Source organism: Aureobasidium melanogenum (assembly GCF_000721775.1).
Source record: "Aureobasidium melanogenum CBS 110374 unplaced genomic scaffold scaffold_1, whole genome shotgun sequence".
Lineage (NCBI taxonomy): Eukaryota > Fungi > Ascomycota > Dothideomycetes > Dothideales > Saccotheciaceae > Aureobasidium > Aureobasidium melanogenum.
Window position 1 is genome coordinate 1966180 of NW_024470053.1, and position 26915 is coordinate 1993094.

The 26915-nt window shown below is 49.9% G+C and overlaps 9 protein-coding genes across 9 annotated transcripts; 5 read left to right on the forward strand and 4 right to left on the reverse strand.

Moving 5' to 3' along the window:
* Positions 1-323: 323 nt before the first annotated feature.
* M437DRAFT_37196 (actin-like ATPase domain-containing protein) lies at positions 324-2328 on the forward strand (the record flags this gene model as incomplete). The annotated part of the gene is made up of 4 exons (XM_041019583.1): positions 324-400; positions 455-514; positions 567-1165; positions 1247-2328. 4 exons carry the CDS (start codon positions 324-326, stop codon positions 2326-2328), a joined length of 1818 nt encoding a protein of 605 aa, XP_040884752.1.
* A 276-nt stretch (positions 2329-2604) lies between these two features.
* M437DRAFT_80369 (MFS general substrate transporter) lies at positions 2605-4189 on the reverse strand (the record flags this gene model as incomplete). The annotated part of the gene is made up of 4 exons (XM_041027340.1): positions 2605-2933; positions 2987-3856; positions 3907-4009; positions 4061-4189. 4 exons carry the CDS (start codon positions 4187-4189, stop codon positions 2605-2607), a joined length of 1431 nt encoding a protein of 476 aa, XP_040884753.1.
* Positions 4190-4613: 424 nt separating this feature from the next.
* M437DRAFT_37035 (acetamidase) lies at positions 4614-6692 on the forward strand (the record flags this gene model as incomplete). The annotated part of the gene is made up of 9 exons (XM_041019557.1): positions 4614-5154; positions 5252-5398; positions 5457-5531; positions 5578-5791; positions 5848-5962; positions 6015-6219; positions 6273-6331; positions 6390-6519; positions 6571-6692. 9 exons carry the CDS (start codon positions 4614-4616, stop codon positions 6690-6692), a joined length of 1608 nt encoding a protein of 535 aa, XP_040884754.1.
* A 424-nt stretch (positions 6693-7116) lies between these two features.
* M437DRAFT_71526 (VID27-domain-containing protein) lies at positions 7117-9714 on the forward strand (the record flags this gene model as incomplete). Its single annotated transcript, XM_041025690.1, has 3 exons — positions 7117-7135; positions 7212-8854; positions 8908-9714. The coding sequence occupies 3 exons, from the start codon at positions 7117-7119 to the stop codon at positions 9712-9714; spliced, it is 2469 nt and encodes an 822-aa protein (XP_040884755.1).
* A 1181-nt stretch (positions 9715-10895) lies between these two features.
* M437DRAFT_80371 (uncharacterized protein) lies at positions 10896-12035 on the forward strand (the record flags this gene model as incomplete). Its single annotated transcript, XM_041027341.1, has 1 exon — positions 10896-12035. The coding sequence occupies one exon, from the start codon at positions 10896-10898 to the stop codon at positions 12033-12035; it is 1140 nt and encodes a 379-aa protein (XP_040884756.1).
* Positions 12036-13111: 1076 nt separating this feature from the next.
* On the reverse strand, positions 13112-16354 carry M437DRAFT_80372 (uncharacterized protein; the record flags this gene model as incomplete). The annotated part of the gene is made up of 1 exon (XM_041027342.1): positions 13112-16354. The coding sequence occupies one exon, from the start codon at positions 16352-16354 to the stop codon at positions 13112-13114; it is 3243 nt and encodes a 1080-aa protein (XP_040884757.1).
* A 318-nt stretch (positions 16355-16672) lies between these two features.
* M437DRAFT_80373 (snare-like protein) lies at positions 16673-17330 on the reverse strand (the record flags this gene model as incomplete). The annotated part of the gene is made up of 2 exons (XM_041027343.1): positions 16673-16916; positions 16972-17330. The coding sequence occupies 2 exons, from the start codon at positions 17328-17330 to the stop codon at positions 16673-16675; spliced, it is 603 nt and encodes a 200-aa protein (XP_040884758.1).
* A 284-nt stretch (positions 17331-17614) lies between these two features.
* On the forward strand, positions 17615-19870 carry M437DRAFT_37679 (uncharacterized protein; the record flags this gene model as incomplete). The annotated part of the gene is made up of 1 exon (XM_041019685.1): positions 17615-19870. One exon carries the CDS (start codon positions 17615-17617, stop codon positions 19868-19870), a length of 2256 nt encoding a protein of 751 aa, XP_040884759.1.
* Positions 19871-22761: 2891 nt separating this feature from the next.
* On the reverse strand, positions 22762-26654 carry M437DRAFT_71530 (putative cytochrome 52A4; the record flags this gene model as incomplete). The annotated part of the gene is made up of 8 exons (XM_041025691.1): positions 22762-22919; positions 22974-23009; positions 23061-23198; positions 23251-24057; positions 24107-24549; positions 24834-25243; positions 25299-26453; positions 26517-26654. The coding sequence occupies 8 exons, from the start codon at positions 26652-26654 to the stop codon at positions 22762-22764; spliced, it is 3285 nt and encodes a 1094-aa protein (XP_040884760.1).
* Positions 26655-26915: the final 261 nt, after the last annotated feature.

The following is a 26915-nucleotide window of genomic DNA, read 5'->3' on the forward strand; positions in this document are numbered from 1 at the left end:
TTGAGTGAACTTCAGAGACGAACATCGAGTGAGCTTCCGAGACTTTGTTTACCACTCACTCACACCAGAGCTCGACTTTGAGATCACACTTTACTTCTGCCTCCATCCCACTCTCCGCCTCTCCTCTGTTTCACCAGTCACTCTCATCCTATCTTCTTCTAACTCACACCTACCTACACCAACATCGTTATACCATAACACACGCTTGTCTACACCACATCAGAGCTCACCCTTTCAACTGTGTGATCCGCGCTTAAGATCTCACTCTTTTTTGTGCTGTCACTAAGGTCTCTCTCCAGTCAACTTAAGATCTTTCAAGAACAATGGCCAGATCTCGCCGCGTGTCTAGAAGGGACGACACCATAATTGTGTCAATCGACCTTGGAAGCACCTATTCAGCGTATTTACTCATCTTAACTCAAGATCTTCGACGAGTCCACTAACACGATTACAGCTCCGCGGCCACTTACTCTGGTAAACCTGACCCTCCTGAGAAGCTAGAGCCTATCATGGGGTATGTTAATTCCTGTGTAACCATCACTAAGGATCAGCTAACGTGAGCATAGTTGGGCGGAAGGCGATAATTGCGAAAAAGTCCCTACTCTTCTGAGATATGAGGTCTCTTCTTCAGAAAACGTTCCTCAAACCCAAAAATCACGTAAGCGCCGCGCTGGCACTGACGAAAGTACCCTCTTTGTCAGCCAGAAGTCCGCTGAAGTCGTCGAATGGGGCTTTGAAGTGAACCAAGACAAAGAGTTCATCCAGTTTGTCAAGCTCTTGCTTGATCCCAGCCAGGAACTCCCCCAGTACGTCTCGCGCGAAGAGCTTGAGGCCCGGCTCAAGAGAGCTGGCAAGACCGCTGTCCAAGCAGCTGCAGACTACCTTGCCAACCTCAAAGACCATGTTTCGGAGCAGCTTCAAAAGCGCTTTGGCGAGAGGATGTACACCACAACAAAGGTTGAATACATTCTTACCGTCCCAGCCGTCTGGTCAGACGCAGCCAAGGACGCAACCATGAAGGCTGCGGAGCTGGCTGGCATGAATGAGGCTGACAACTTGTCCATGATCACTGAGCCTGAAGCTGCCGCTCTTTGCGCTCTTAAGACTGTGGCCGATGTCAGCGCTAGGGAAGATGACGTCTGGATTGTCTGCGATGCCGGTGGTGGTATGTTATCAAGAAAATTTCCAAAGCTGCAACGACACTTTGTATCGCAACAATGATGCTAACCCTGCTCTTTGTTTACAGGCACCGTAGACCTGATCTCCTACGAAATCAAGTCACTCTCCCCATTCCTCATCGAAGAAGCTGTCTCTGGCAATGGTGATGTTTGCGGCAGCGGCATGATCAACATGCGCTTCCAAGCCCATGTCAGGTCCAGAATGGGTGCTGCAGCTCTTGACAAATACATCGACAAGAACGAAAATGCTTGGGCCAATTGCTTGAAGCATTTCGAAGACTATACCAAGAAGAGCTTCAACCCTCAGAAATATCCCGACAAAGTCTACCCCATTCCACTCTGGTATGCGCCTGACGAACCTGATGCCGACATCGAAGATAGCCATATCAACTTGTCGACCATGGACCTGGCCGAAATCTTCCGACCCGTCATTGAATCTGCTTTGAAGCTTATTGATGACCAGTACACAGCATTGATAAAAAGAAAGAAGCAACCCACCGGAATCATTCTCGTCGGTGGCTTCGGAAAAAACAAACATTTGATGCAGAGCATTGAGAACCACTTCAAACCGATCGCACCTACGATGGAAGTTATCAGACCCGGACACTCCTGGTCAGCTGTTGCTGTCGGTGCCGTCATACATCGTCTTGAAGGTGCTTCCTTGGTCAAGAGCCGCGTTGCCAGGAGTCACTATGGTGTCCTCACCCGTGCCTACTGGAGAGAAGGAGTGCACAGCAAAGAATCCAAGATCTGGGATGCTGACGAAGAAGCCTGGTATGCCGACAACGTGATCCAATGGTACGTCGCAAAGGGCCAGTCCATGGTTTCTGGAAACTACATTCCCATGCCTTTCTACATCACCAGCAAGGAAGCCAGCGAAAGCGAGATTATCACGATGATCATCAGTGATGAAGACGAGGCGCCTCTTGAGTTCAAACCCACAGAGCAGACCCGCAGGCTTTGCGCCATCACCGCTGATCTAAGCCAAGTACCTCGCAAGACTTGGAAGTCTGCCAAGACAAGCAAAAACAAGAAGTACGTGTACCTTCAGCACAGCGTGGGTCTCACCTTTGGCCCGGGTGGTCTGCAGTTCGACGCTAGAGTTGGCAAGAGCGTTGTTGGTACTGCTAGAGCCGACTACGAGCAGTAAAGCTCTCTTTCTTATGGACAGACACCCCAAGACATACGCTTGAGCAGAAGGATAAGGCAACACTGGTCACGATACCCTGGCGGTACAAGTGGTCAAGTTTAATACTGCTTCTTCAGAGACACACCGGTCATAAAGGGCTTGTATCAATGCAGAAACGAAACTGAGGAACAAGATGGGGAACTCGGGAGAAAGCAGGATGAAAGGCATGAGAAAGACACCGGAGAATAATGGAAATTGCGACTGAGATCACTAGGAAGATTACCTCCGTATACTCGTTCAAACCTTTTCATTACCATTTCCATCCACACTAACAGCCTCTTCCCCACCACTGCCAGTATCTACTCCTTGACTGATCCTCTTCTCCTCTGTCCTTACGCACATCCATGTGACTCCTGCTGTCCAGATCGCTAGGGCGATAGAGCATCCTATCATCGCCCACATACCTCTAGTAAACTTTGGTGCATAGTTCGCAGAATAGAAGACAATACTCCACCAAGCGTTCACAGCTCCACTAAATGAGTTCATAGAGGCTATGACAACAGAACGAAGGCTGTCTTCTTCGTAGCGAAGGGCGTCGTTCGCCCAGGCAAAAAATGTTGCTTGACCTGAGTAAATTAAGTCAGCAGGCTGCGGTAATCAAGCAATAGGAGCGACTTACATGCGTAAACAGAGCCAGCCCAATAGTATGCCGCAAAGGTCGATGCTGTGGTGGCAGAAGGTGCAAGTATCATTGCCGACGTGACGACGCCAGTGATGCCAATCCAATACCCAACGAGATATCTCTTACCGCCCAGGAAGTCTGTGAGTGTAGCCCAGAAGAGTGTAGAGACAATGCCGACTGCCGGAACGCCGGTGGGATAGTTATTGAGTTGTGAGACCGTATATTTTCCCGGATGTGCTTTCATGTATAGAGCAAGCAGAGAATTCGAGGAGAACGATTCCGTCTCGCCAGCGATAACCCATAGCATGACGAAGCCATAGAAGTACCAAGAGCCGAAGACACGCTTTACGAAGGACCAGTTGAAAGGTGTGCGTTCAACGTGAAGAGGGACACGAGAGCGGGCAAGCTCGCGCTCGGCTTCAGAGAGATAAGGCACGCTGGTCGTCTGCGGAGTATCAGGAAACAAAAGGAAGCCATATACAGCCACAGGTACACAGATGAGTCCATCTATAATGAAGAGCCATCTCCAGCCAGCTAGTCCTTGCAAACCGTCCATGGAAGAGTGAATGCCAGTCTGGATGAAACCTCCAATCATAGTACCAGCTAGACCAGATGCCGTGAAGATACCACTACGTTTGCCGAGTTCGCGTTCAGTATACCAGGCTCCCAAGATGTAGTGTGTTCCAACGAAGGTGCTGGATTCTGCCAATGCTTGGAAGAAGCGGATGGCCATAATTGATTGTGGATTGTGAGTGGCAGCCGTGACCATAGTCAATGCACCCCAAACGAGCAGCATCGAGGGAAAGAAGATACGAGGTTTGATGTAGTACAAGGCAAGATTGCTCGGAATTTGACCGATGACATAGCCTTGTGTGTATTAGCACAATAATCAAGAGCAAGCAACTTTGACGACTTACCAACAGTAAACACAGTATTAATCTGTGTAAGCTGATTGCCCTTGAAGTTCAAATCTTCTTTCATACCACTAACATATGCATTGGTAAGGTTGCTACGGTCAAGCTTGGAACTAAGTCAATACAGAAACATAACTACAAGATACAGAAAACTTACATAGTTCAAAAAGTACATCAGACAACAAAATGTCAAGATGAAGAAGTCGAGTTTTTGTACTAGTTTTCGCTCTCCTTTTGAAGTGCCACCAGGGCTCAGATATTCTCTGAACCTTGAAGCAACTGCCATTTTGATTTGATGTCCAGAGATTGGTGGATAGAGTAAGATCAGTGTGTAATGTTAAGGGTTGTTCGTAACTTCATGACTTATATGGCCAACGCAATATATATGCAGGCGTATCAAGATAGGCCATGGGATTGATTGATTGTGAATGCTTCGTTATCGCTGCTGATATCTCACAGGGAGCTTTCCAAGTCCAAAGAGAAAAAGCGCTCGGCTGAGATCAAGGTGGTTTGCCAAGCTTTGCGGGGGCGCAAGATAGGGCAGGAGGGGCAGATGTTAGTGGCAGGGTTGCCCGGAACAGGAGGGATCAGCGAGATAGGCCTCGGGCAGTGGTCATCACGTGTGTGGTCCATCATCCATAAAGGTGTTTGATCTGTAGCAGTTACATGGTTACTTTCAGACTACAACTAGATTTACTCATTCGGCAAACATGACGCGCAACTGGCAAGATATCGCAAAGGCCAAGCGAGCAGCACTGCTCGAGTCTATCCCCACAGAATGGCGTATACCAGCCGATCTAATGCCTCCCGAGTCTCAACTGGATGTGACGGGCTTTCCACAAGAGAGTGGCTTCTTCACCGACGACGAACTGAAGTTCACTTCTACCAAGGTCCCAGAGCTGTTGCAGCAGATCCACAGCGGCAAATGGAAAGCAGTCGATGTTACATCAGCATTCTGCAAAAGGGCTGCGGTATGCCATGAACTCACAAACTGTTTGTCCGAGACTCTTTTTCCGGAAGCACTGGAGAGAGCAAAAGCCCTCGATGACCATCTGCAAAAGACTGGAAAACCTGTTGGTCCCCTCCATGGTCTTCCCATCTCGCTCAAGGACAACTTCAATATCATTGGCAAAGACTCGACTATTGGCTTTGTTTCCTGGGTAAATCAGCCGGCTACGTATAATACTGTTCTGGTCGATGTATTGACCAAAGCCGGAGCGGTGCTCTACGTCAAGACGAACGTTCCCACTGGTTAGTGCTATCATGCTTCCAACAATTTGACATTCTCTAGCACATGGAGGACCTATCATAGGTCAATATGAATGCTTGCTAATTCTGGTACCTTTAGCGATGATGATCGCAGAATCCGTAAACAACACGTTTGGTCGAACCGTAAATCCTCAGAACAGAAGCCTCACGTCGGGAGGCTCGAGTGGAGGAGAGAGTGCATTGATCAAGTTTGGTGGATCTGCTATCGGAGTAGGAACCGACATTGGTAAGTCGACGGCAGTACAGACACAAACTCTCTTCAAGACGTGACTGATGAAATTTAGGTGGCTCGCTACGTATACCAGCGGCTTGCTCCGGTATCTTCACACTGAGACCTTCTTTCGGCCGATTCCCTACAGGTAAGTGCCACTGTATGAGCTTATGCTCTGGTACTGACGTTTGCAGCCAATGCAAAATCAGGGCTGGCGGGACAAGAAGCAGTCAACTCTGTGAATGGGCCAATGGCGCGTACTCTGAACGACATCGAGTTCTTCGCAAAGAACGTTGTAGATACGGAGCCTTGGAAGCTTGATCCAAAGTGTCTGCCCATTCCGTGGCGCTCTGTTGATGTAGGCCGAAAGCTCAAACTGGGAGTCATCTGGAACGATGGCATGGTTATGTGAGAACACGACTGCATGGTCGAAAGTGGAGTTGAAGCTGATTATGAGATTTTAGGCCGACTCCCCCGGTCCGTCGAGCGCTCAAGCATGCTGTTGACAAGCTGCAGCAAGCCGGCCACGAGATTGTTGTGTGGAAGCCGGAGCTGCACTCAGAAGCAGTTGATATGCTTGTAAGTAATCCATCCACCTGCAGTTGAGACTTGTACCTAACGAGGACGAAAGGCGCAATTCTTCGTGGCGGATGGAGGTAAGTCGGTCAAAGAGATCCTGGCCCCAGTGGACGAACCTTTCAGAGAAGAGATGCTGGCGTACAAGGACGCGACCGAAATAGGAGTGCATGCACTGTGGCAGCTTCAAGCAAAAAGAACGAAACTGTGCAAGGATTACCTCGATCGATGGACCCAAGCAGGTCTCGACGGAATCTTGTGTAAGTGCGACTGTACCAGCCCATGATCTGGAACTGACGTACGGATTTGATAGGCCCAACAACACCTTTCGCGACAGTGGAACACGGCAAGTTCAAACACGTAGGCTATACAGTATGCTCTCCAAGCCATTGAAGTACTTACACAGGTCTTGTCGCTAACTTTCAAACAGGGCGTGTTCAACATCCTTGACTATTCGGCTGTATCGTTCCCCAGCGGAATAGAGGCAGACAAGCAGTTGGACAAGGCGGAGTCGGGCACTGAACCATTGTCGCAAATCGATGCACAGATCCAGGCAGAATGTGAGTTGGTGGTTGACAGTTGGAAAGACGAAGAAGCTAACTTTGGGTCAGACAATGCAGAGGCAGTGCATGGAATGCCAGTTAGTCTGCAGCTCGTTGCTAACAGGTTGGAAGAAGAAAAGGCCGTGGCAATGACGAGGGTGGTCATGGAAGGACTTGGGATCGCGGTGTGACGCGTGTGACTTCAAGATTACCATTTCGACGCGACTGGTATATAGACAGAAGCATGATCGAGTAGCATCTTCCAGCTATGAAGGAAAAACATCTTTCTGTATCGATGTGCTCGGGTGAAAACTATGTGGTTGTCTCATATAAGGGAAATTACCATTTCAATCAGAGGCGTCGAGTGAAGCAAGAGCAATCAAAGTTTCGAGACAAGCTGCAAAGTGTTGGCTGGCCCGGATTTGGCGGGGTTGTCAAATTGCTCTCAAAAGACCTTCGTTTGCTCAGAGTGACATATCTCAGACACGGCCGCCTTCACTCACACGGCGGTTGCCTTATTTGATGCGCCTGACCAGAAGTTCAGCTCTTGTTCCTTCGTGGCCGTAGTCTTGCCAGCGATCGTCGCCAGACGTGCCAACCTGAAAAGCCAAAAATATGTTCGCTCTGAGGTCGCGTTCGTCTCCCCGCCAACTTCGTCACCCACTTTTTCCCTGTATTCAGTCCACAGCTAACATTCTCTCACAACCCAGTTAGCAAATACCTCTTTGGTAACGCCAACAAAGAATCCATCGTTGAACTGCCCCAAGGCCAGTTGTATCTTGTTCGACCCCGATCGCTCAAAGGCTACTCGGAACTCATCTTCAAAGACGCTGCTGCCTCGATCCGCCGCACCGGCCAAGAATACCAGTACCAGCTTGTCGTTCAGCGTGTCTACGAAGAAGGCGAAGCAGAGCTCGTAGGAGAAGACGGCACACAAGACGACCGACTAGACGGTGTAGCCTCGGACAAGGACGAAAAGACTTTCCTGCTTGACGAAGGTCTGCACTTCCGTGTAGACATCAGAGACGACGGCGAAGTCGTTCTTGGCTGGCTCGACCTTAGTGGTGACGACGGAGACTTGTTTGAGTTCGTCTGCGATCCTTCAGCAACCCCCGAGACCGCCTCTTCTTTTGCTCTCGTAGCTGCTCAGTGCCAGTACGAGCGCAAGTATCGCAAGCCCCGAGACCTCGCTACCGACGACGAACTGCGCGAGTTCAGTTTCGACCACGAAGAACCCATCCCGCAAGCGAGTCCAGTCCAGAGCCCCTCGCGTTCGCCCACCATCTCGCGTTCTCCAACCATCTCTCCACCGCCCACCACTCCTCGCATGCCATCCCTAAACAAGTCCAACTCTGGAGTCAAGCGCAGCGACGCCATGCCCAGAACATCTACCAGAGCTGGTAAGGCTCCTCTGCGATCCTACGAGGAGGCCCCGACCATCGCTCCATCAGCAAAGAAGGCTCCTGAGGCCCTCGAGACCCTGGCCGATCAAGATGTCGAGCTTCACCTCTTTGACTTCCAGTCCGGTACTTTCGTAATGCAAGCTGAGAGTGTCAACGCCACCGTCACAGAGATCGGCAACTGGAAGTACTGGCTCCAAATAAACAGCGACGATCGAGACTGGCTTGGTCAGGAAGTCGTTCCTGAACTTAACCCCGTCTTCAACTTCGAATACCTCTCATTCATCTTCAATCACTACAGCGATGATGGAAATGCCTACTCATGGCTTCTGCGTTTCAAGGAAAGGGAATCTCTGGAGGAGTTCCAACAAGGCTTGATGCAGGCTCTCTGGGAGCACTCGAACCAGACCAAGTGGCTCAAGGCAAAGGATACCGAGAGAGACTACGTCCTTGATGCTTTCAATGACCTCGTCTTGGAGGACAAGGATGATCAAAGAGAGGCCGAGGCTCGTGAAGAAGACGAACAAGAGGAAGAAGAATACTATGATCCAGAAGAGGAGGATGACGACGGACAGAGGAGCGAGCACTACGACAGTGATGAGTCGGAAGATGATGTTATCACCAGAGATGAGGATGGAAACGTCAACTCTCAACTCGCTGTTGGCTACAAACACGACCGCTCGTTCGTTGTCAGAGGTTCCAAGATCGGTGTCTTCAAGCACACTCCCGACAACCATCTCGAATTCTCCACAAACATTTCCAAGGTCGAAACACCTGGCGGTAAAGTCTTCAACCCCAAGAAGATCATGCTACACGCCGAGGATCGCAACATGATCATGCAAGATGGTGACAATCCCAACTCCTTGTTCCGCATGGACCTTGAGTACGGCAAAATTGTCGATGAGTGGAAGGTTCATGATGACATCCCTGTCAACACTTTCGCTCCAGAAAAGGTATACCGGTGCATCCCATCTCTGTTTGAAACCCTATACTGACTAGCGCTCAGAAATTCAGTCAAATGACCGGCGAGCAAACCTTCTTGGGTCTGTCCAACAACGCCCTGTATCGTATTGATCCTCGTCTGCAAGGTGACAAGCTCGTCGAATCAGAGCTTAAGCAGTATGCGACCAAGAACGGATTTACCGCTGCAGCTACCACCGACAAAGGTTACATTGCCGTCGCTTCAAGCAAGGGCGATATCCGTATGTTCGATCGCCTCGGAATCAACGCCAAGACACACATTCCTGCCCTGGGTGATCCGATCATCGGCCTTGATGTGTCGGCTAACGGCCGTTGGGTTCTTGCTACCACTCGCACGTATCTTTTGCTTATCGATGCTCTTCAGAGCGATGGCAAGAATGAAGGCAAGCTTGGATTCGAAAAGTCATTCGCTAAGGACTCAAAGCCCCAGCCACGTCGTCTGGCGCTCACACCTAGTCATGTCGCTCAGTTCCAGCACGAGACCAAGGTCGCTTTGTCCTTCACGCCCGCAAGATTCAACACTGGGCCCGACTCCGATGAGACAACCATCATCACTGCAACTGGACCTTTCATTATTACTTGGAGTCTCAAGAAGGTTCTTGCTGGACGCAAGGATCCTTACAGCATCAAGCGTTATGCTGAGGATGTCAAAGCAGACAACTTCCGCTTCGGCAGTGACAAGAATATTGTGGTGGCTCTTCCCAACGAGGTCAACATGGTTGCCAGAAGAGCTTTGCAAAGACCAACTCGTGAGAGCATCATGGCCACTCCTAGAAAGACTGGCCGTGGTAGCTATCTCAGTAGAAACGATATTGTCAACAGTCCTTACTAAGGGGATAATCTTCAAATCACGACGAAACGATTAATCTTCACTTCATGGGGACGGCACTTTGAGGGATACAAGGATCGTAGTTAGTAGTTAGCTCTCTGATCGTAGATACCACGAGATGTTTCTGTCTCTCCAATCAAGCTTTACAAGCCTTAGTATTTCATTTCTGAGTTCACTGTGAGAGCAAGATTGATGTAGACGCCTGGGCCTCGGAGCTCCTTCCGACTGGCTGAGCGTTGTTGTCCAGTCCGTGCGCAGTGGTGGTGACTGGTGAATGCTTGTTTAACGACTTCATTCGTTGCAAGTCTCTCGACTAGAACGCCTTTGGATGTCAGATTTCGCACTCAATCAAGGGGTTTCTTGATCCAGCAAATGGCCAAAGTTCACCTCCGCAGAGGCTTGACCAGATTTGGGATGTCTTTGCTCCGGCAACGCCATATGCGCAAGGCGACAGGCGCACGTCTTTCCTGCTGGCATCCATAGCAAGCACATTGGCTTGCAGACTCGATGATGGTTTGTTTGAAGTAGAATAAGACGAGCCTGCAGGTATCGACAACCGCGTCAGACCTACCTTGAGCAGCCACGCGCTGCTCATATATGTTTCTGCTTGTCATGACAGACAAGATCCAGTAACCAGGAGATATATACCCACTGACTATTGAGCCTGTGGCTTGGATCAGTAAGGAAATACAGGTACATACAAAGCTGTAAGTGACAAGGGCCTCAAAGAGCAGCCGGAAAGGCAAGCCTAGATGCAGGCGCGACGAAGCTGAACCAATAAGGCGAGGAGCTAAATCGGAAGGCTCGTTGCTGACCACAGAGCGTCTCAGAACTATTCGGTAAGGATATTGCGCAAGTTTGAGCTTGTCAAAGCCGACACCGCAGCGACGACGACTGCTGTGAAGATTGTGTCGCACAGCATACGCAGTCCATCACGTGGAGTCCCTGTTTGCTGGAAGCCTTTCTGGCACTTCCCCGACCGCAGTCTGACCCAACGACCAAGGCAGTGGTGCGAGTGGTACAGCATCCGAAACCGCTCGTCCGTGTCTCTCGAACCCCCCTTTTGCGGCTTGCTCATTGCGGCTTGTTCGGTGCGGCTTGCTCGACGAGAAAATTCTTCGTGTCCACCAAGGCTGTGAAGACATGGGCTGAAAGGCTGGCCCATCTCATCAACAACCAACACCATGGATATCAACTCAGTTGGCTCTGGTGACTTCTACCCCGGCGGTATCCCCAAGGGAGCTGACGCTTGGGAGAAGCACATCCTCGACCAGCAGGCCATGTTTGGTGGAAGCAACAATGCCCCTCTCTTCAGACGCCGCAAGACGGTTGTCGGCATTCCCAACTTCGGCGAGTTCTTGCGTGGCTATGAAGACCGTGCCAACGAGCAACGTCGCCGTACGAGTTCGAGAAAGGACAGTCGTCAGACAGCAGACGAAGACAAGGATGAACTCTCTCACAACAATATCCATTTTGGCGCCGACTTTCTGCCTGCCTCCTTCTCGTCAACTGCTTCCTCGATCGCCACCAAGCTTTCGTCACCTCGCGTGCCCATGTCTAAGAAGCAATTCGCGCCAGGTTCCCGACACAGCCGCCACGGTTCAGCCTCGAGACCCAAGCTGCCTGAATCATTCATGAGCGCCCCCGATGTTCCCCGCCCTGACAGCCCAGAGGCATTCAAGAGAAAGATCCATGAGCACAAAGCCAAGTTCAATGCCTCTCAGAAGCAACGTACCCAATCACGTCCACGTCACAAGTCACTGCTCAGCTCCTGTCTCTTCGAGCACCCCCCTGCGCCCGTTCCTGTTCCGTCCACTCAGCCTCCTGCCGACGCGAATGGACCTCATCCCGTTACCATGTACGCTCTCTGGCGCCAGGACTGCGATCAGCAGCTGAAGGACAAATCTATGATGACTCACGTGCCTGTTCCGCCTGTGCCTACTTGCTCAGAATGTGCCAATGCCACAATTCTCGGCGGTCGACTTGTGCCCATTGCCTGCGGTCACAGCCTCGACAAGGTGTTCCGTACCGGTATCACCGAAAGACCCGGCTCGTTTGCCTTCAGCAAAGCCTACTTCGCAATCCTCAAGGGCGAACGCCAGCGCTGGCACACCGACCGCTTTGGAGCTTGCAACCCCGACGTCAAGTCTCGCGTCATTTCCGATGCACAGCAGCTCTTCATCCTCATCAATGACCTCTTTGAGATTGAGAAGCTGCGCATGGTGGAAATGGCTGAGATGATCCCCGAGCACGTGCCTGCCCACCAGCCTTACCACACCCCTGACTATTTCAAGTTCAGACCCGATGAGCGTCCTGCTTGGTAGACATGCTCAGTCTCCGCGACAAAGCGGATACACCCATGCAGCAAGAGCTTGTGCATAGATAAGAAAAAGTTGAGAAAAAGCTGGCTTGGGAAGGAATGGAATCTATGTCTTGCACAAGAACAAAAAGGAAAAAAAAGAAAAAATGGAGGAGCAACATTGCTGGTCAATCAACTCTTCACGCCTGACGACACAAGCTAGGAGAGGGATGGGGGTTTTGCGACAGTGATGTTTGTGCTGGCACATTATCTTCTGTTGCTTTGTGGTTTGCTCCCTGTTCCCCCCTTTGCTTGCCTTTACTTTTCACTTCTCGTTAAATAATTGCCAAAAGAACAAAAAGAATTAAAACGAATGCTTCTATGACTTTACATGCTTTATATATCACTGTTGTTGTTTGTTCTCTCTTGTAGGCATCTGAATAGGAACTGCTCTTTCCTGCTATGTTCTCTGCTGGTATGGATCACGCCTTCCTCAAGTCATGAGATAGTCCTGCAAATGAGGCACCTTTCCATTACCATCAAGCCGTCAGTCACACCTTCTTCCTCCAATACACCACCATATTTTTTCCTTACTTGTTCTTCAATCTCCAACGACCAAACAAGCACAGACATCTAGAACGAAAAAGAAAAAAAGTACGTGGTGGAATTGAGATTCTAATGATGATTGTGAAAGAGTCACACCCAGCACAACACAGCTCCAAAGCAGAAAAAAAGAGGTTGATGACTGCCGTGAATCAGACTTCTGCCTTGTCGAGGACGCAAACTTTAAAGATGTATAGTTGTGATGCACTGGGGAGTTTATTTCTTGCTGTGGCTATAGAGCAATACGTTAGATTGCCGTCGACTAATTCGAATCAAGAGTTCAATAGCAGCATCGCTCAGCGACAGCAGCAAGACCCGTCTGTCAAGTAAAGTACCAATAGGAAAACAAACCGAGAACACTCTACAAGACTATAGAAGAGCTAGAGCTGTACGAATCAAAACACTCATCACTCTTTTACAATGCTACAGAAAAGGGGGTGATGCTGAATCTGACATTGCAATTGGGTTTCTGAACTCGTCGATGGGATGCATCTACATTCAACGAGACTTCTTCGACCCTCTGCCTCCTCTGCCTCTGCCCTTTCCTTTTTGACCTCCACTGCTGCTGCTGCCGTGTGCACCTCCACTCATCATGACTCTGACTTTACTAACAGGCAACACACCGATAACCTCCACATCCTTCCAGTTCTTGATGAGCTCGAGTTCTCGGGGCCAGATGCGTTCGGTATCGGTCATGGACTGATCAACCCATTTATTGACAGTACCGGCTTTGGCCCAGCTATCCATGATTTCACGGATTGCTCTGCCTTTTTTCTGTGCTCCGGGTTGGAGCTTGACTTTATACTTGTACTTTGCCAGTGCAGCCCAAGGAGCACAAACGGGGATGGCTTCGAGGAGTTCGTCGCCAGGGAGGGGTGTTCCCACATAAGCATCCAACTGCGTAACAGCATTACTTTCCTCTTCATCCAGCGCCTCAATTCCCTCTTCCAGATTCAAGCGTCTGATCTCTTCAGCCTCCAGACCTTCACGCTGCGTTTTTTCGTGCTGGGCGCGACGGCGTTCTTTTGCTGCTTCGGCGCTCTCTGCCTTTTTGGCTTTTTCTTCTTCTTCGGTGGCGCGTTTTTCTTCTGCTGCTTTGGAGCCGAGGATTTCCATAGCTAGGCGGCGGTCTTCTTCGTCTTGGTCGGCGTATTTTTGGGCTGCCTTTTTGGCTTTGCCTCGTTTGCCGCGGACGGGCTTGGTCTGCTTGGGCTGGTTGGAAGGGTTCTTGGGAGCGTTGTTCTTGGCTTTGGCTGCGGCCTTCTTGCCTGACGACTCCGGTAGTACAGGCTCTGACACTTCTGGCTCAGAGGCTTCTTGCTTCTCGTTGGACTCCTCTTCGCCCTCAGACTCAGAAACAGAATCTTCATCTGCTGGCTGCTCACGCAGTTTTTGAGCTCCCTGAGGCTGCAGAGGATTCGAACGTTCTTCAGGTGTTCTCGCTTCCTCGCTAGCAGGAGATGCATCTCCTTTTTGTGCATCAGGGAACTCGTCATCAGACTCGTCAGTCTTGCCCTCATCCTTGACATCAGGGAATTCATCATCACTAGCCTCATCCTTTCCAGCGTCTGGGAAGTCATCGTCAGATTCTTCGTTAGCAGCGGCCTTTGAGTTTGCTTCTTGAGTCAATCCACGGACATCGTCGTTCTGCAATCTATGTTTGACATGTTTGGCCTTGCTTTGTTCGCTGATTTGCCAGATAACGGCAAAACCAAGGAGAAGCTGGGCAGGAGGAAGGAAGTTCTTCTTGCCACGGATCATGAATCCACCAGTAGTCAGGTATTCTCCGGTAGGAGCAGTCTTTGACACTTGGTCGGCATTTACCCACCAAGCAGACATGACAGCCTTAGAGTCCCAGGCACTCGATGTGCAGACTGACAAGTTACCGGCCTGCGACAAGGTCGACGGAGGAATTTCATATTCAGCTAGTCCAGGGTTGTTCTTGATGATGACGGATGAGGCACCGTGAAGATCGGCATGAACGTAAATATCTCCCTTCTTCAGGTGACGGCGATAGAGAAGCTCGTTCTGTTGAGCATCTTTGCCACCAAGAACCAGATAACCATCAGACGAGATGAAATAAATGAACTTCTCAAACCAGAGCTGCTTGCGAACAGGGCGAAGAACAGCCTTCTCTTGTTTCAGACCCTTCTTCAAATCTGCCTGAATTCTTTGTTCAGTGCTCTTCAGTGCCTTGGTGGAAGCTTGCTCGGTCTTTTCCTGCTTGGTGGCTGCTACACGCTTTTGGTCGTAGTATTGACGCGCATTTGACCAACCTGACAGGCCGAGATCAATGTCGACGGCAAGACGCTTGTCTTCCTTTTGGTTGCCCTTTGATGACGTTTTCTTGTCCTCGTCCTCACTGTCCGAGTTGTCACTCTCAGTCACGTCACCCATCTCTTCCTCTTCTTCGTAAGAGTAATCAGACAGAAGTAAAGTAACAGTGTTTTCCTCGAGTTTAAGAGGAAGCTTGATGATCTCTGCGACGGCATTGTTGCGACTCTGCTCCATCTCGATCAAACGTTCGATCTCGACCCAGTCCATACCTTGAGCAATGAGACCATTGACGGCTGCGGTAGCCTCTTCGACACGATCCAGGTTAGCCTCGATAGCTTGAGCTTTCGTGACGTTGAGTTCCTGCGTTTGCTGAAGAGAACCGATACGACGGGCATGTTCTTGACGGGCGGCCTCGAGCCTCTTCTTTGCCTGCTCTTCTCTTTCGCTTAATCTAGATTCAAGCTTCTGACCCTCAATGGACGAGAAGAATTCATCTACAGTCTTGTTGAAACCGGTGAATTCCAGGAAGACATTTTCAGAGTTGTTCTCGAGCTGCTTTGGCTTGAAAGGGTGAAAGTCGTCGTACATCAAGCCCTTGGTCTTGTCCTCGTTGCTTTGACCATCTTCGTTGTTGTCTGCGGCAGCCTTCTTGTTACGCTTGCATACGATGTAACCCGTAACAGTTTCGGCAGATGTGATGTCAGCGAGAACCTTAGAGGCCTCCTCAAAGACAGCCATGAGTTTGTCGAGCGTCTCTTCATTTTCGAGGACCTCAGATGGTTGCACGTTCTTGTCGAAGCCAGTAACTTCGAAGACGTGATCGAGAACAACAGGAGGGAACTCTGTGATTGAGACGGCTAGAGCTTTGCGCAAAGCATCTCCAGGCTTCTTCTTGATCTTTTTGGTGGACTGGTCTTGGGCCTGACGCTCAATGGCCTTCTCTAAACCAGCGCGGACTCGCTCTTTGGTCAGGGGTGGAACACCTCCATAGTTTTGACGCAGCTCGAGGTTGTATTGGAGGCCCAGACGGTAGCGCTCGTGCTCTGCGCCCTCATCGACGTTTCTGAGCAGACCGATGATGTTCAGCTCATTGTCGGTGAGTACAATGTTACCGCCAGCATAGAATTCGAGGAACAGATGGTATTGGCCATCGGAGAATTGAATGTCGATAATGCGGTCGGTACCAATTTGGGAGACGGAGGTGACTCGGCGGGTGCGAAGGTACTTGCGGAGACGGGTGATGAAGGGCGAAGGAGCGGCAGCAGTGGCTCTAGCGAAGGTGGTGAGGTGGCAGCGGAAGCCAGAATCTATGATGAGCTGCTCGCGACGCTCTGGTTTGGCAAACTTGAACAGGAAGATTCGCGACGAAAGGTCGTAGATGTTGGAGACGCGCAGGCTCACTAACGCCGACGAGAGCTCATGAGCAATGACTTTGACGTCCAAGGACGAGAATCGCTGCTTCATGGTTGTGTATCGAATATGTTTGTGTCTTGTTCAAGAAGAGAATCAAAAGAGGGCGACAAGCAGCTGCCCCACTGGACAAGTCGATTACCATGACATCACCGAAAAAAGACCATGGGTGGTTGAACAATTGAATTCATGGTCAGATTACTGACTCGTTTTGGTCGTCTGGTCCGTCTATCTCTCAGTCCGGCCACTAGAATGTTATCCCACAAAGCATTCGATGATTCGTCGTGACGCTTGTCATGCTGCCGCCATATAACGCCTATAACTCCTTTTGCCAGATGCCATGACCCTGCACACTCGACTCTACCCTCTTTCTTACAGACCCTGTCGTAATCTCTCACCCAACTTCATCTTGCCAAACTGCCATGCCTTGAGCAGACCCTCTTCTGAGAGGTCAATGCCCTGAACACTGCTGATGTCTTGGACAGGGGGCTTGCTGACACGCGATGCAACAATGACGGGATCCGTCTCGAGCACAATACCGTCATCGATAATCTCGTCAATGGCAAGTGAAACCAGATCGTAGTTCTCGACAATTGTGCGCTTGTCGACGGAGTTCCTGCAGTCAGAGTGTTAGTCTCCATGTCCTGAACCAAGGTAGTAGTCGGACTCACTTGAGAAGGATGTTGAGAGAGTCGCGTAGAGCCAGAACAACAGAGTAGAGCAGGATCTCGTTCTCATCGGCGCCTCCGACAACATAGAGCATAACATCGCTCTCCATCTTGAAGACTACAATTCGGTTGTCGTAGAGGATAATGTCGCTGTTCTGCTTGGCAGTCTTCTCCAACAGTCCCTTCTCGAAAGCTTTCTGGTCCTTGAGTTGGGGGTAGGGGTTTGCGCCAGGGAAGTCGTTGGCTGCGGCATTGGCAGGAGCATGAGGAGGAGAGTAGTATTTGGCGAGGATGCGCGACGAGTCGTCGGCTGCCAGGATCAAGACGGCATTGACCGAGAAGAGCGACATGTTGGGCGACATGGTGGGCGGTTGTGCTGATTTTGAAACGCTCGAATGACGAGTGTTATAGAGATGTAGTTGGGTGTTTGGATGGTGGCCTCAATTCAGGGAGCTCCAAGCGTTGGTGACAACTGACAGCAGCGGCCAGGTGTCCCACGACTTTTGCAACGGGGAAGATGAAGCGACCTCTTCCTTCACATGCAAGCTTGCGGAGTTCTGCCTCTCCTCCGAGATTTAGAATTATTTGAAGAAAGCCATTTTGGACGTTCTCGCTCCTGCCACAAGAGAAGGGAAGGAAACACTCGATGCTGCGCGCGTCTACGTTGCAAAAGGCAGGCGCTCTCGCAAAACATGGACTCGCCGTAGCCGCTCGACCTGACGGGCTATTTCTTTCCCGACTTTCTGCTCTTTCCCTCACGCGACCAACTCGCTCATATGCAACCACTCCCAAACACATTCGGAGACGACAAAAGGCTGCACTCGAGGCTGAGCGCCCACCTGCCTTCCTCCGTCATGTCGAGCTTCTCCGACATGCTCTCGATGCAAACGACGTACGACAAATAGCTTCTGCCTACAATGTCCTCCGCAACAAGATCCCACTCGGTGATCAAGATGTCGCAGACATTGCAAAGGCTCTGCACACCTCCCTCAGACTGCTTTCGCAATCTATTCGACGATCTCGCATTCCTGCAGAGCTCAGCAATCTCGCCGACCTCCTGGTCCTCGACATTCAGGCCAAAGTCCTACCTCCGAGCTACGATGCTCACCTGCATCTCTTGAGCTTCTACAAAGAATCAGCTGCTTTCGACAAGGGAACCGCCTTCTGGTCCTGGTTGGTAAAACAAGGCGACGACTATGTCAACGCAAACTTGTATGGTGTCGCCCTCGAGCTCTTTGCCTTCCAGGGTCGTCCCGCTGAGGAAACCGAACAACTATATGAGAGCGCTCTTGATCGCTTTCCTGGCGTGTTTCTTCAATATCATCTTGCACACAACGCTGTCATCGCCGATCGTCGTCAGCCTACCGTCATATCAGGCATTCCCAAGGCTCTTCTACAAGGCATCCTGACCGCTCGCATCTTGCGTGGTGATGCCAAAAATGCTTACCTTACGCTTGACACCGCCTTGAGACTTTTCCCTACCAGAATACCTACTCGATTTGTCACTCTCTTTGTGCAAGAACGTCCTCTTGATGAAGCCTACAAGGTCTTCATGCTCGCTTGTCAAGCTGGTGCTACTCCTGGTCACGATGCTTTGAAGATTCTCCTTACAAGGCTGAGGAAAGTTGCTGCTACAAGCCCAATTGAGAATGCTTCTCTAGTGCGTGCAATGATGATGGCTTGCTACGCACACAACATCTCTGGTGCGCCTCTCAACAACAAGTCCCTTAACGAACTTGTCATAGCCATCACTGTCCTATTGAAGGATCATGCCTATACTAAAATGTCTTCCGAGCAACTGAGGCCCATAACTGATGCCATCAGTGGCTTGCTTAGCGATCTCTTTGGCATTTGGGCTAGTGTAAACTCACCTCCAGGTATAGCCTCGTTCAACTCTATGATTGCCAATCTCGCTGGTCGAGGTAAGCGTAAAGACATCATCGATAATGCTCTCGAAGCTATGGAACACTACAACCTCAAGCCAAATACGGTAACTTTCCGTTCCATTTTGTCAGCCGCGGGCGAAATGGAAGATTCTGAAGGAGTTCGTTCAGCTTGGACCAATCTTGTGGCCGAACGTATTGAGAAAGGTGCTGCCTTGGAACTTGTAGACTGGCAAAACTTGTTGAATGCTGTTAGGCGCATCAATGATCCGGACTACCTGCAACAACAGCTCTTCAACTTTCAACACATTGTCTCTCCTCATATCCTGGACCAAATGAGCACTGCGCTCCAGGCTCATAATTTCTCCAGAAAACTCAACCCAGAAAAGAATGATTCAAAGGATGATCTGACGACAAAAGCAAAATCGATGAGAATCCTTGAACTTCTCAAGCGGGATATTGAGTACTTGTCCAACAATGTACAAGTGAATCGCAATCTCTATACCGAGCCAATGTCGCTCTTGTTGTTGAATCGCTCAAGCGTGTACACGAATGTGCCGGAAGACTATATTCGTACAGTCTACGATGAAATGACAACAGACTCGTCAACGACTCTCAACATGTTCCCACCATCGACTTCCGAGTCGAGAACAGATATTGAGGCAGACGCGGACGCGGGCGCTGTAGAACAGACGCCAGCTATGGGCCCAACAGGATATCCACTTGATGAACTTCGATACCAAAATTGGAAGACGATCAACGAACTACTGTTCGATGCAAAATTGCATGACAAGAAGTACATGGATGCTGTTGACGAGGCCATCAAGCTTGGTACGCCACCTCCTAGCCGCGACACAGAATTGAGTCGTGTGCCGACACTGGACGAATTTACAGGCTTGTGCGACTCAGCAACCACACAAAGTAACAACTCACAAAGCACTATAGCAGGTGGTGAGAAAGCTGTAACACTCGATGAGTTCCGCGAGAGAATCTTCGAACTTCGTGGTCGCAAAGCTTGAAGCAACACATTGCAATTCATTATCGTCATTTCTGAGAAAGCGGAACTTGGATGAACAGCGACTCCCTGGACCAAAACGCCGGCATAATGATGCCATGAACCATTAAACCCGATGGAAAAACATGGAACAATGCACTGCGTCCAATCAGTACTACTGATGTCGCCTTTGTTGAGCGACTGTGACACTCCGAGAAATCCCGAACCCTCTCCTCTCCAAGAACTCCAACTACTTCCTTGATCGGTGATCCTTTGTAATTATTCGGGCATATAGTGTGTGTCGAATGATGGGTTCCAGCCCTGACTAGTCAGATCATCAAGGACGATGAGATGAAAAGGCCTCGGTCGGCGACGGCGGAGGAGCGGGCGTCTCGTCTTTCTGAGCAATGCGGATCTTGAGATCCTTGGTGCGTGGCTGTGAGGCTGAAGCTGCGAAAGCAGCATTGATATCTTCGTGTGTGAAAGAGTCGGAACGCAGGATCAGGCGCGGACGGCTGGCAGCTTGAGGGTGTGCAGGAGTCATATTGACTTGATGTGATGGTCTTCGATATATGAAGCAAGAGGTCGAGCCGAATGCAAGATGGCAGCTGCCCCCGGAGATGAGAAGCAATACGACGGAAGGCTCGAGTGGTCGGTAAGGATTTGTCGACTTGACACGCTATCTGTGGTTTGGTGTTGGAAGATATTCGATACCGTCAGGATTTGGTGTGACCAAAGCAACCTTGATGGAAGATTTAGGATAAAAAGAAGAGATAAACGACAAGTGCTTGACGAGCGAAGAGCAAAGCCCAAATAAATATCCCAGATCTCCTCTCTTTCTGTCACATTTTCCGCCTCCACCACATCCATCATTTATCACCGATTCAGGATAATTTGCACACCGCCAGCTTTGACAGGCGCACCATCCTTGCAACCTTTTGGCTGACAGCCGCAAAAGCCGTTTTCCGATACATACACCACAGACGCACACCTTTATCTCCCCCACGCCTTCCCCTTGCCCTGCTTTGCATTAGATCAAACGGAGCCGGGGTCCCGCGCCCCGCGCCGTCCCATTTCTGTGACCAGACTGTCGGGTTTGGGGCGTTTCTCGGTCCATGTACGAACGTGGGCACATAGGTTCGATCATCACGTCTCTCGTGTTTGACCATGTAGATCAGATCACGAATCGTTGTTGCGTTTCTTTGTCCAAAGACATGGCACGACACGCGGTACCTGTGATTGGGGGCTCAGGGATTGATGTAGTTTCGTGAGTAGCTCAGCTCAGCTGTATAGCAGGTACGAATTAGCAACGACGGGGTTTTAGAAGTGCGGGTTCTTTTGCTTTTTTTGTTCTTGACCGCAAGTTGTTTTGGTATAATATGCATCGCGGCTGTCTTTTATATTGGAGGCTTGCGGCTTTCTGGGAATTGATTGATGATACAGCGATCTGGCCGATCACGAACTCTAGAACTTCTTCATCTTACTCCGAGTAAGTGGTTGTGTATAGTGTGATTGCTGGCTGTGATGTGTCTATGGTTGATCACATTTTATTATCCGCCCAATCAGTTAAGACGAACACATCTTGCTGCAATTTATGAATCGTGGACATGATTCGAGACTGCCTCTCATCACCCCATCTTTTTTCAATTGATACCCTGATCGGCACTGATGCGGTGGCCATCACCACTACATGCAAGATTCTAAATTGGATGGACGCGTTTGGGGCTGTATAACCAGGGGAATGGGATTTTGTTGTGTGGCTGCATGCTTTCCTTTCCTTGATTCGTGTGATGATCATGTAGTTATCATGCAAGACGGGTAATTTGCTCTGCTTCAACACCGGATAAGATTGAATATCAAGCTGAAGCAATATTCGCGAAGATGCATTCTAGGCGATCGTCTTGCAATGGACGAATTCTTTTTGCCCTATCTCATGGATGCACAGCAGAAAGATCAGGACTTTCCAAGCTTGAACGTGGTAGCAAGAAAATCAGATACTTGCATATTCTTTGTGCTTCTGTACGCGGCTGGCACTTTCTAGAATCCTGGATTTGTGATATGCAAAGTACATGTACAGTGAAGCAATTCAATCGGTAAAGCGGACCGAGGGACCGCTGAACAGCTCATCACCCATCATCTTACACTTCTCTTGTATCTTGACGATCGAGGTTTTGCTATGTTCCATCGCGATGCCACTGGCATGTCTACACAAGCGGTCCACTTCCATCATCGATGCCTTGCTTGAAATGCACATACGTTATGCCTCATCCTCAGCCACATAAAACGAACCAGCAGAAAACAGGCCACAGCGCAACGAATTACAAAAGCTGGGGGCCAAAAATCTGGAGAACAGGGGCAGACATGGAGAGAGCAATATGGCGGGGTGCATATGTTGCAGGGAGCCGTTTTGCCTGCATCTGTGTGACCGTCAGGGCAAGAGGGGGCAAAAAGTACACGTTCATCGAGAGTTACATGTAGAATGTGGATCGGTGTAACACGGGGATTGGAGTCCGGGGTTTGGTGGAGAGATGAAGGAAGTTGTCAGGAGAGGAGGCTGATACCCAGGTTGATGGGTACTCAGGGTTTATCTTGCATTCTTGACTCATGGTATGTTGTCTTTAGACGTCAGTTTAGCTTGGAATGATTATATTAGTAGGTGAATGAGGAAGAAGATTAACTGTCATCGCATCAACAAGGACAAAGATATAAAACAACTATTAGAGCCACCAATAGTACGTCGCGAGCAGCTATTACCCTTGTAGATCGGTCTCAAGCAATCGCATATCAGGACAGATCTAGTTCTCGGAAAAACCAACAGGCCCTTCAATATTCTCTGCCGTAGGACTGTTCGCCCCTTGATGCTTTTTAGGTAACCATGAGCCAACACATCTCGAAAACCGCAACACATATAGGCTCTTAGGCTCGATGGAAAACCAGGTTGACAGGCTCGGCAGGTTGAACCACAATGTCAATCTTCATTTTCGGTGGCTTAGCCATCTTGCACTCGACTCGTGAGTATGTCTGCAAGATGCGAACGACGGTGTAAGCCACTTCGGTCAGAGCAAATTGCTGGCCTGATATTCTGAGTTAGCTTGAACTTCGAACGATGCCCAATAGTGAAAGCTTACCGATACAAATGCGTGGTCCACCATTGAAGGGAATGTCTGTGCAGAGTGGTCAGTCTGAGCTTGTTAATTTGATGAAGGTATACTCACATGTCCACATCTTTGGGTTCCATCCGTCCCATCGATCAGGCTCAAAGCTGAGGTGGTGAGGGAACTTATCAGAAGCTGGAGGATAGATGTCTTCACGGCGCTGTAGGAACAAGGTCGAGTAACCGACGGGAGTATTGGCTATATATGTGTTAACAAAGTGAGAGCGAGTTTCTCTCTGCTGTTGACTTACCAGGAATACCAATAGGCTGGGTACCGTCAGGGCCACCTCCACGCGGCAGAGTCGTGTCTTTCAAGGAAACTCTGACATTGAAAGGTACGATAGGGTATAGTCTCAATGTCTCATTGATGACATGAGTAAGGTATCGCATATTCTTCAGATGAGCGTAGGTAGGCTTGTTGTCCATACCCACGTGCTCCTCGATCTCGCGACGTAGCTTGGCGACAATGTCCGGTCTTCTGGAGATCTCGCTGAACAACCATGAGAGCGTGCATGCAGTAGTATCACGTCCAGCGAGCAATACAGCAGTCAATTGATCTCTCAAGACTGTGCGATCGCGAGTGAAGCTAGCAAGCGCATACAAGAAGTTGTAGCCTTCGTCTGACTTGGACTTCTTCTCGAGCTCCTCTGGAGTCAACTGTAGAGTCTGTTCGATGAACGGCTGTATAAACTGTTCCATGATATTGAGAGATTCGTAGAACGCCTTGCGTGGCACAAATCGGTTGAGCGGTCCAACTCGAGCAATGGTTGATTGGACATTCTGGACTGTGGCAAAAGCATCAGAGAAACGATCCTGAGGGTTCTCCAAACTGTTCACACTGTGACCAAGCAAGAAAGCGGTACTGGCATCCAATGTGAATTTGAAGAAAAGATCCATCGCATCCACAGTCTGACCATCTTTGGAACCGCCGAGCATGGGAAGAAGAACATTCAAGTGTTTCTCAAAGACTGCTAGATCAGAGACACGATCCTTGATAAATTGAGGCCGGATGAGTTGACGAGAAGCGTGCCATTGCTCTCCGTCCGTGGTAAAGATACCTATCGAATGTGAGTATCTTTGAATTTATGCTATGTTGAGTGTTCTTACTATCTCCCAAGAAATCATGCCATTCGGAATTGAACTGTGCGCCTTTTCCATAGTCATGGAATTGAGTGGCCAGGATAGCTTTGATATTTTCCTCATCTGCAGTCAAGACCAGTCGCGTTCCTACGGTCCTTATCTCACGGGTAAAGGGATGAACCGCTGAGGTGTCGGCAAACGTCTTGTACCATCCTGCAAGAAGATCGTGGTTAAATTGGTCTCGCACGGTTCTAGCTACAAAACCGAGTCCAAATGGCACCCAGGAACTGATCGTCTTAGCGTGAGCTCCCAGAGATCGGATCTTGCGTTCTTCTTGTATTCTGGCAAATACGTGTCTTGCGAGGAAGAGGAGTAATATGCCGCCCAGGCCAATCAAAATTGGGCTGTGGTTTGATGATGCGGCGTCGGACCGAGTGACGGCCATGATTGCCACGAGCTGTCCCACACGACTGGTTCTGCTTTATGAATGCTGTATACTGTGGAGAATGTCCGGGGCCCTCAGGGCGTCGATATAGGGGATACGAGATTGATTTATATTCGAGTGGATTGTAGCTATAAAGTCGGTCGGGGTCCACGGGCTGCTGATTTCCTGGGCGGCCTAATGACTCGCTCGCAAGCATTTCCTCATTCGGTCTCAAGCCCGCACCTTCCCCTCGTTCCTTGCATCATCCATTTTATACCCCTCACTTCTTTCATCTACACGAGTCCACGACGTCTTGGAGGAACAAATCACAGAGCGCATTGGGTACCATTCTGCGTACAGAATGGCATCTGGATGGGCTCGGCGCCAACACCTCTCGCAACTAGTCGCTCTCGCATCTCGCTCAACCTCGGACTTGCGGTTATTTGACTACGATTCTGCCCATGCTCGTCTTTGGCGCCACTCCAGAGGACTTCGGCGGCTGCACATGCGCGTGGCCACACTTGCCTATCGACATTGACAGGATCAGTTTGTTCACTCCAGATGTGGACTTCGCCGCCCAGGACAAGATGTGTTAGGTTTGCCGGGACGCCATTCAGCGGGTCGTAGGCATACATCAATCTCCAGTTGTGAAGTGGCGCACAATAGTCTTGGTAGGGATAATATGTCTGAGCGACGTCAGGGTAAAAGTCAAGCCATTGGCCATGGCCACAATCAAGGTACTGATGGAGTTTTATCAGCTTGAGAACACAGTACTCTGAACATAGAAACACTCACCCAGTAGTTGTAGTTGCCAACCAGAGCTTTGTGGCCTTTGCTGACAGTCTCAGCGACTGCCTCGTCGCTCTGCCAGGTCTGGACCACAACGTCAGATCCTAAGGTCAGGTTCCAGGTCAACAGCATTTCTTCCCATGCAATGGGAGTCAGACCAGCAGCTCGCACTCTGGCATGAGCTCTGTCGACGAAGGCTTGCATCAATGGCTGAAGTATAGCAGTATCGTTTGAGCGCACAGTATCGTCGAGGTTGTAGGCATTTGCATTGACCTCATCACCACCAGTATGGAAATATGACGAGTAAGGCAGGACTCGTGGCAGCAAATCCTCAAAAAGAGTGTCCAGGAACTCGGTCACGGCCGAAGAGTTAAGCTTCAAGGTTCCAGACGGTGGCTCCGCGGCGTATGCTGACCAGTCCTTCTCGTTGAACGCAGCTATAAGTTCCGGGTATGCGTAGGCGATGGACGAGGTATGGCCTGGCATATCAATCTCGAGGATTACCTCTACACCTCGTGAGGCACCATAATCTTGAATGTACGCCATTGTTTGAGGGCTGTAAGTCAAGCCCTCACGGTACGAACCTTTCTCGGCCAACATGGGCAGTGCTGGAATCTCGATTGGCCAAGACTGAGCATCTGTGATGTGAAGATGCAGGCGATTGAATTTGTTGTATGCGAGGGCATCGATCATCCGGGTTATGTCAGCCGGTCCATACCAAACTCGCGAGACGTCCATGTTCAGGCCCCTATGCTGGAACTTGGGAGCATCTGTTATGTTCACTGGGGCATAAGGTGTGTAGACTGCACCGCTGGAGTGCTTGTAGAACAGTTGAGTGAACGTCGTCAAGCCATGTGCAATGCCGATCGATGATGCGGCGGTGATGGTAGCTTGGCCATTAGTCGCAATGGAGACTGAGTAGGATTCGTCAACATCGCCGGCCAGAGGCTTCGTCACATTTGCAGGGTCGGCATCAGTCTGTTCTAAGTATACTGTTTTGATGTAGCTGCAAGAAGTGTTGATCGCAGGCTCGAAATCCGAATGGCGAGGGTGAAACTTCCATGGAACGAAGTTCTGTTCAAACAGAATTTGAGTGGTGGACTTGATCGCTGTAGAGATGACCTTCTGAGACGACGTGTTGTGGTGGCCATAGTTTCCCTGCTGCAAGATGAAGAGGTTAAGATCTTGGTCAAACGGCATCTGCTCTGGCTGGGGCAATGCTACCTGTGGGGCACCATTATAGACGAACTTGACTGTACGATCCACGAACAGCACATCTTCTCCCGTCGTCATACTTGATGGTAGCGGCCATATTGCCAGAACTTGGGTGACAAACAAAGTGATAAGGAGATAGAGCGACATGGCGAACGAGAGAACGCGAAAGGTTACCGCAAACGTAGTCTCCACTCTCTCTGAGCAACTTTATATACAGTGTGAGGGATCTCGACAGGAGTAGGAAAAGAGAGACATCAAACATCCCTTGTCAAACCTTACAATCTATGTTTCATTGTGCGTACGACGAGGTTAGCAGAGATAGGCCTGCTGCAGGCCGAAGGGGCAGGTGGGGTTGGGCATGGCGTCGCGCATCAAAATTTGACTTTGAGCGGAGTCGCGCCTGCTGTT